At 34.4% G+C, this 8,595-nt stretch overlaps 1 protein-coding gene across 2 annotated transcripts; it reads right to left on the bottom strand.

Annotated features, from left to right (window-relative positions):
- Positions 1–1,484: 1,484 nt before the first annotated feature.
- LOC115976691 (potassium transporter 8-like) lies at positions 1,485–8,081 on the bottom strand. Of its 2 annotated transcripts, XM_031098138.1 has the most exons (9): positions 7,862–8,081; positions 7,561–7,605; positions 6,961–7,447; positions 6,807–6,860; positions 4,087–4,347; positions 3,944–3,996; positions 3,230–3,356; positions 2,885–3,139; positions 1,485–2,746 (listed from the first exon to the last, which is right to left on the bottom strand). In XM_031098138.1, exons 2-9 carry the CDS (start codon positions 7,597–7,599, stop codon positions 1,692–1,694), a joined length of 2,331 nt encoding a protein of 776 aa, XP_030953998.1. In that variant the 5' UTR covers positions 7,600–7,605; positions 7,862–8,081; the 3' UTR covers positions 1,485–1,691. The 2 variants fall into 2 exon arrangements, with proteins under 2 accessions (XP_030953998.1, XP_030953997.1); XM_031098137.1 differs by having other exon boundaries at positions 7,561–8,081.
- Positions 8,082–8,595: the final 514 nt, after the last annotated feature.

The following is an 8,595-nucleotide window of genomic DNA, read 5'->3' as shown; positions in this document are numbered from 1 at the left end:
TTTTTATGGGTTCGTCCCTCCTCCTCCCCCCCTAGTTTATGGGCCGCCCCTTGTCAATGCAACGAGCTTCCCTTTTATACTAGTCTTTCCTTCCCATTCTTCACCTACGTGTCCGTTTCTCCTTATTCGGGGTGGTTACTTGTCTTGTCAATCCTCACATCAGAGTGGTTGGGAAAAGCTTGATAGCATGGTATGAGTATGGGTTTGTCAAGCGCTGGGCTCCACATTAAGGTGCTGGCAGCCTTCTCCTTCGTGCTGCTCTTGTACTGAATCTGTCCTTTTCTTCAAGCGTTTTTGTGAGATGTTGGACGTAAAGTCATCCTCGGCCACATCCCTGGGCCTTTAAGGAGCTTTCGTTGCGCGTCCTTGGCAGTAGGGCTCCTCGGCCTGGGCTTTGGGCCCTAAATACAAAGTGGGCTGAGACCTCAAATTTTGGGCCCCACAATTATTATTAACATAACATATAACTCCATACAAATGCATGAATGCATTTAAAATTAAATAAAATTTTTATTATAAAAATATAAATAATTAGTCAAATTAATTTTTTTTAAAGCATGTAACACATGCATTCATGCATACATATAGATACATTTAAAATTAAATACAATTTTTATCATAAAATATAGATAATTAGTCAAATTATTTTTTTTAAAGTAAACATAATTATTCACATATTAAAATTCTTGCATAAATTTAATACTACTTATGATCATTTTTTTTTTCTAATTTTTAATAAGATAGAACATGTGATGATTTTTGTTATGTGGTGATTTTTATTTTATTTATTTTTTGAGAAACGTGTGATTTTTATTGAGTATATGTGATTATTTTTTTAAAAATTTATAATTCATTAATATTATATTCTTAGTATTTTGCACTCATTAACTCACTTAACACAAAGATAAAAAAAACCTAAATAGACACATGGCACAAGTTTAAGTGGATAATTATGGTGTAGTCCTCACATAAATTTAGACTCATGACGCAAAATTAGATTATAATTTCAAATTCTAATTTGATTTTCTCTAAACTTTACCTATTTATATATATATATATATATAGATGATATATAAATTTGAATTTTTTTTTTAGTTATATGATTATATTTTTTATGGTTTATTATATTGGACCTCTCGTTTTCTACACTAAATTAATTAATTTGGTACAAAAATTTAAAAATTTAAATTAGATGGGACACATAGCACAAAATTAAACTCTAATTGAAATTAAATTTTTACACTAAATTGACTCACTTGGCATAAAATTCTAAAATTTAAATTGGATGAGACACATGACGCAAAATTAGACTCTAATTGAATTCCAATTTAAAATTTAATTGTTATTATTATTATTATTATTATTAATTTCAATATAATTATTAACTCTGTTAGTTTTATAATGATTGTTCTTTATTTTTAAGTCAAGAAACCAAAAGGTTTCATTTTGGTATAAGCCGGGTTCAATATCAGGTAACACATAGATTGTTGAAACTCAAACTGCAAAATGGCTGTGCCGGTCTTCCATACATGGTTTGCCATATGTAAGTCAAACCTTAGATTCATAAGCACTTTGCCCTTGCATTTGGAGGGGGAGGGCAATAGAAAACAAGCACTTTGATCTACCATTTACAATGACCCAAATGCAGAACAGAAAAACACAAAATACAAAGCTATACTGGATAATCACAATTAAACATAGTAGATCATCCCTACCTCTAGTGTGGATGCATAAGGAATGCTCAAAGAAAAAGTTGGCTCCCTAAAGTTTCTCCTCAAGAAATCATAACCAAAATTAATCACAATTTTCTTCATCAAACTAGATCCTTTCTTTGCTCTTACATATGAGTGCCCCATTATGAATGCCAATCCTGCCTCTCTTGCTTCCATCAGTTCCCTTAATTCCTGTCTTGCATCCAAATCAATCTGTGGACTTTCTGGCACAACAAACCTCACTCTCTTCCTAGGCATTTCCAGGGGCTTAATCTCCCTCAACTCAGAAGCATCTACCATTTCTGAAATGCTTCCATCATCTTCACACAATCTAATACCTTCTAAATTTGATGATGAAGTCCCAACAACTGTCAACTTTTCACCATTCTCCGTATCTTCCGTTCCCACAACACGTGCAGCCGGTCTTTCTGACCGGATAAATTCAGCAATACTACAAACAAGATCCTTTTCAAACTCATTGTCATCCTTTTGAATATCACGATATCCATAGCGTGCTATGCATCTATAGAGCCGGTACTCCTTTGGGCCAACCCTTCCCACCAAGAACCTTTCATCAGGCCTAACATGTGGCACTGGGACAGATTTGATGCAGAGAAAGACTACAACCTGGTGGAAAGCTGGGAGATTGGTGACAAAGTGAGAGAAAATAGCTGGGATCCCAGAAACAAGCTCAGTATGAATTAGACCAATCCCCTTAACCCGCACAATTCCAAGACCAGGACCAAGACCGAGTAGCCAGTTAATGGATACCTTGTTTTGAACATCAAACTCATATTTCTTGAGTGTGCCATAATGCCAAACATACATAACAATTAGGAAGATAAATGAGAGGGCAATGGGCACCCAAGCTCCTTCACGGAACTTGATGAGCGATGCTGAGAAGTAGAGTGCTTCAATGGAGCCGAAGAAGAATATAAAGCTAATGGCCAGGAAGATACTCCTATTCCAGCATAGGACTATAACAAGAGACATTAGACAGGTGGTAACAAGCATGCCAGTTATAATTGCCAAACCTGATCATAAGAAGAAGATGTTGCTATAAGAATGATGGTGATTAGAGCTTATAAAGCATCAAGATCATAATTACAACTCATTTTTGAGTGTTATAAGCTAAAAAAGAACTAAACAAACTTTGATGTGGACAGAACTACCTGCTGCATTTCCCATGCGCTTAGTGTCCCTGAAACCAATGGTAACAGCCAAGCATAACAGCATTAATGTCCAATTGATCTCTGGATTATATATTTGTCCATGCTTCTTAGATGATGTGTGGACAAGTTTGACCCTTGGAAAGCAACCCAAAGCAGAACACTGTTTGATTATGGAGAAAGTTCCAGTGATGATGGCTTGGCTTCCCACCACTGCTGCAAGTATGGCTATTACCAGAACTGGCCATCTTATTTTATCTGGAACAGTATGATCAACACTTCAAATTTGTAAAGCCCCAATCTAAAAGTTAAATTTCATTACTTTAAAGATCACTAAAATGCACGTACCAGGTACAGAGACATAGAATCCAATTGGGTGCGCTTTTCCATAATCATGATGATTCTTAGAAATATAAGCAGCTTGTCCCATGTATGCTAGGATTAAGGAAGGGTAAACAATACAGGTAAAAGCAATCTGCAGGAAAGTCTCCTTTTGTTAAACAAGTAGCTTGAATTGTGGTGGTTTTTGATAGATATTGTTTGTGTAATAATTTACCACGAATAATAATATGAACATAAATTAGTCAATTAGTTAAAAAACATGGACACACACTGACGCAAGTCTTGTTTTTTCATGCATAAAAATATACTAGAGGAGAAGCTGGTCTAGTCAAATTGAAACTCTGTTTTAAAGTAAACCTACTTATGGATATTAATCATGCTTCTAATTTTCATTTGCAATATTAGAAACACATGACTATCAAAAACTTCATTTACCTATCTTCCACTTCAATGTCCCCATTCATTTTTCTTTTCTATAATGCAATTGTTCAAACAAATAGGGGAGAGGGGATTTGAACCCTAGTTCTCCTTATAAAGGAGACCAGTGCATTCAGGTAAATAATGAGCCATAGCATCTCATGATAGATGGACCTAGTATTATTTTCAGATTCAAATCTCTGGTTGCTATGCGTATGACTTCATTAAGAAATATGTACGAAAATATCATTTGCAAATTTAAGATACTTGTCGCCCAGCAAACAAAGAATCAGATCAATGTACCTTAATTGACAACTGTGAAAAGTGTCCAAGATCAGCAAACATAGCTTCTGAGCCTGAAATGTTGACAAATTAGAACTAAAGGGGAAAAACATTCCTGTTGTTATATGGCTAGACAACACAGTTCACTGTATGTATTATTGTACCTGTTATACACAAGAGTATTCCACCCAAGGACATCCAACCTTTGCTTTGTGTCTTCTTCAAAAACTTGTACATGTAGTATGGAGAGAGTGCTTGATAAACATATGGATTCCAACGGAAGATGTTATAAACACCAATAGCACTGATGCATAAAAGCCATGTAATCACGATAGGTGCAAAAAGGAACCCTACCCGATGGGTCCCATAATGCTGGAGAGCAAACAAGAAGACCAGTATGATACAAGCAACTGGGACTTCAAAATCTGCAGAATATCATTGAACTTTGAGGGAATATCTAATGCTCAGGTATATAATAATCATATTCTGCTAGCATCAACCATATCCCCAATCAACCTTATGACTTTGCAAAGAAAATAAGATTATGTGGCTTCTGAAGAAACAAATGGAACTTCATTTTGCCAAGAAGTAGTTCTTTAGTTGATAAAAGTTTTACTGGTGTACTGTCATCTCTGATTTATAATTTTTCTGGTGACATTGTTAATAATCAACTAAATGATCAAACTCATTTCAAAGCTAAACTAGGTTACTTCTTGAGGCTAGCAGTTGAGAGAGACGTCTTACTTGCTTTATCAAGATCATTATACTGGTATAACAAATAAAGAAGAAATTTTAATATGGACATATGGACTACAAAGTTACAACTGGTCTCATAACTATGCTCAATGGAGACTTAAGGGTCTCTCCACACTCTGAAATAAGTGCATTTATAGAAACAGGGAATACAGATAGATCTGCCTTCTCTTGGTTTTCCCTAAAGCATGTGTGCAAAGATTATCTTCTTAAATGTATTACTTTCCCTGTTGCCATTGGATGATTCTGAAAGCACTTGCCACAATTGTAGATATATCCCATATGGGAAATCCTTCCTAAATGATAATTATTAATTTATTAGCCATCTAAGAATTGAAACACTTAGATCCTTATTCAGCTCTTCCACACAAATTTCTTATTACTGCTTGAAAAAACTAATCTACGTACAAATCTTGATTGCATATAGTAGGTGAAGTCACTGTCAACCATCAATGCAGAGATTGACTATGAATCTAAAACCAACACGATGGATATATATACTTTTGTATTCATTATGAGTATAGACATAATTCTATAAAATTGTGCCATTTCCAATTCTAGTTTCACTCAAATCAAACCCCTTGTTTTGCAGTAGTTTTTTTTGTTGCTAAATACTTTTTGAAATGTGAGTAAAGAAGTAGTACCACCTATGAATAGAAAGGAACAAAAAAAGAATGTTCTCAACCCTAGTGATTCTAGAATATGTCAACAAACATATACCTTTTTTTTTTTTTTTTTGAGGAACTCAACAAACATATACCTAATTGCTCTGTTAGACTCCATCTTCAGTTGTTTAATCTCATTAAATGGCCTCTCAAAGTCCAATCAATTAGGTAACTCTGTGATACCACGATAGATGGTGGGGAACACATTGGTCACTAGTTGCAAAGGCCAGCAATTAGAGACAGCATGACCAACAAAAGAGGCTGTAGATATTAGCCCACTAGTAGGACAAATAAACTGATTGAATCTATGATAGACAAAAGAAGGGACAATGGAAGAACAGGTGGAAATTTAGAAAGTGGAAATGCAATAGATATCTTCAGATATCATACATAGTTACTGAAGGAGATGATTAGACCATAGAGGCTGAAGTTGATAAAAGAATGATGATGATGATGATTGCATTTTGGTATGTCATCCACTAAAATGCTTGGGACAGCAACAAGTAGGTCAAGGCTTGGTTGACACCATGGTCGTGATTATGTATGCCTCACGGGGGAATTTAGTCATAGCTCTAACTTAATTTGACTAGTCTAATGTAAGTCATAATTTCAGTTAAATAATATAATAGATCAGCTGAAGCCTACACTATTCTATATAATCTTCTATTATTTGGAGACTTATCCAAACTCAGTTACTTTTTTTTGGCCTAACATTGACAGCTTAACTTTATTAAAGGTATACTTTATATCATAATCTTCTAATTTATCAGTTTTTGCTCCTCTATTTAGCCACAATTAGTATCTTTAATATAAATAAGGCGTCATTGACTTGACCTTCCACATCATTAATCTGATTTTTTTAATTGATTTGATAGTGATTTGACTTTGATTTAAGCAAGTAATTTGTTTTAATTATATTCCTAGGGACCCACAATAATGCATGCTCCTAACCTGGCCACTAACTTCACATCTGTACAATAGAAAAAAGGAGAAAGAAAAGGTTTTTGATATTTCATATATCATTTAAGCAATGAATATATAACAGTAGAATCAAGATTTATACCTAACTTCGATTTGCTTCTTTAGTCTTCTTCTTCACAGAATATATGATTACATGTGATATAGATGCTAAAAATAAATAAATTCTCCCAAAAAGAGAACCCATAAGAACTTGGTATCACTCAGTGGCCACTACTTATTACTAGAATTCTGTCTAAGCTATTCAGCAAAAAAAAAAAAAAAAAAGAATTCTGTCTAAGCTATCATCAAATCTGCAGAATTCCATATCTATACTTCTAAAGAGCAAAAGTGATTATTACTAGAAGTATTATTTGCAACTCAACTAGAAGGTCTACCAGATAGAAGAAATTTATCTTCCTCAAACAACATAATAGATTGTAGACTAATGACTATGGATTAATGAAATTAAACATAACACACCAGCCACTATATAAGGAAATACTTACATCTGTGCTGCTCTTTTGGAAAGGGAAACTGCATCCCTGACACAGCAGAAAAAACTACACAATGAAAAAAAAACCAAAAGAATTTTCGATTAGTGGCATCCCAAGCTTAGAACTCAAAACCAAGATCGAAATGTCATAACCTTCCAATTAATACCAGAAATTGTTGGTGTAAGCACCCCATCCCCAATAACCATACAAGTCCCAATCAAAGCCAGAACAAGCAGTAACCTTTGCAACACTCTGTACTTCTCCAATGTCAACTTCAATCTCCACCCAATATTCCTCTTATTGGACTCAATCCCATCTTTGGTGTACTCAGACAGCTCCTCATCGGCAAGCTGGCAATTGGGCAATGAGCTAACTCGGGCATGCCGGCATAGCAATGAGTACAAAGCAAAAGTCCCACCTTCACCATTATCATTAGCTCTGAGCACGATAAACACATACTTGAATAGTGGCACAAGTGTAATTGTCCAGAACACAAAAGACAAAACACCATATATTTCCTCATTAGTTTCTGAAAGGTGAATATCCTCAGCAAAAGTACTTCTGTACACATATAAAGGAGAAGTGCTTAAATCTCCATAGACAACACCTAAGCTCTGAAAAGCCAATGTTAACACTGTCTTCCATGAATCTTTCTGAAACAAAAAACAAAAAATAACAAAACAAAACAAGAAAATCATCAGAAAGTCTGAGATTTCTGAGGAAGACAAAACTCACTGGCACTTCCACACAGTGCCACATGTCTTACCTTGGTTGGATGACTACGGATTACACCTTCAAGATCCATGCTAGCCTGTCTTAGAGTCACAGAAAGTACATTTTTTGAACAAGTTAAAGGAAAATAAATGATGACCCAAATGGATTAACACCCTCCCCCAGTTCAAACAAGCCAGAGATAAAACAAAACAAAAAGCTTTATTGTTTAGATGACATTGATTTGTTTTTAGTGAGAGTGCAAAAAAGTAGTTCAAGACCCACCAACATATTTATTCCCCCCCAAACCACAAAAAACACCAAAGTAAGAAAAGAAAAAAGGAAAAACGACCCACCAACGTAGACAAATCAAGAACATACACGAAACACCATAAACGAACATAGAGAAAGGTATTGAAACAAGGAAACAAGGAAAGGGTGGTTGGAATAAGAGCTAAAAATATAAAATATGGGGTTTTCTTTTCTTTTCTTTTCTCTTTTTTTTTTTTTTTTTTTTATAGTTTTGGTGTGTCTCTGTGAACTACATGATGAGTTTGTGGTGGCTCAGTTTGTTGTCCTAGTTCAGATTCTAGATAGAATATTTTGGAGAGGTTTTGTTAGCTTTCCCCACTTGGCGTTCAATGATAGAGAAATGTTTGAAACCTTTTTTTATTTTATTTTTACTTCATATATATAAAGAATGGTGAGTGTATCTGTACATGTAGCATGCACTAACTGAAGTTCTTTTATATCACCTAACAATGACTGATCATGCAGTGACTGACTTTAGCTTACTACTCCATGAAAGCAACTTTTACTAGTGAGATGACAAACTTTTACACGGTTTTTTATCAATGACATAGACAGCTAAACGTGAATCACACGGTTCATATATTGAGTTTTTTTTTTTTTTTTTTGAGGAACAGTTCATATATTGAGTTAATGACTTCACTTATAAGCAAATTATTTTGCTACCAATCAAGTGCGGTACTTTTATACTCTGTATTTCTCAATCAAAAAAATAAATAAATAAATAAATTTTAACATATTAGTCAATTAAATAATGCAGCGCAATATTATCTTTCTCGAA

The sequence above is a fragment of the Quercus lobata genome, chromosome 2 (assembly GCF_001633185.2).
Source record: "Quercus lobata isolate SW786 chromosome 2, ValleyOak3.0 Primary Assembly, whole genome shotgun sequence".
Taxonomy (NCBI): domain Eukaryota; kingdom Viridiplantae; phylum Streptophyta; class Magnoliopsida; order Fagales; family Fagaceae; genus Quercus; species Quercus lobata.
This window is presented reverse-complemented; position numbering and strand designations above follow the sequence as displayed.

What these genes read in the sequence shown, in the direction of transcription:
- LOC115976691 (XM_031098137.1), bottom strand. Translation starts at nt 7,599, where the DNA reads ATGGATCTTGAAGGTGTAATCCGTAGTCATCCAACCAAG. An exon ending in GCTTACACCAACAATTTCTG is followed by an intron (nt 6,861 to 6,960) that starts GTATTAATTGGA and finishes TTCATTGTGTAG; the next exon opens with TTTTTTCTGCTGTGTCAGGG. An exon ending in ATTCTATGTCTCTGTACCTG is followed by an intron (nt 3,140 to 3,229) that starts GTACGTGCATTT and finishes ATACTGTTCCAG; the next exon opens with ATAAAATAAGATGGCCAGTT.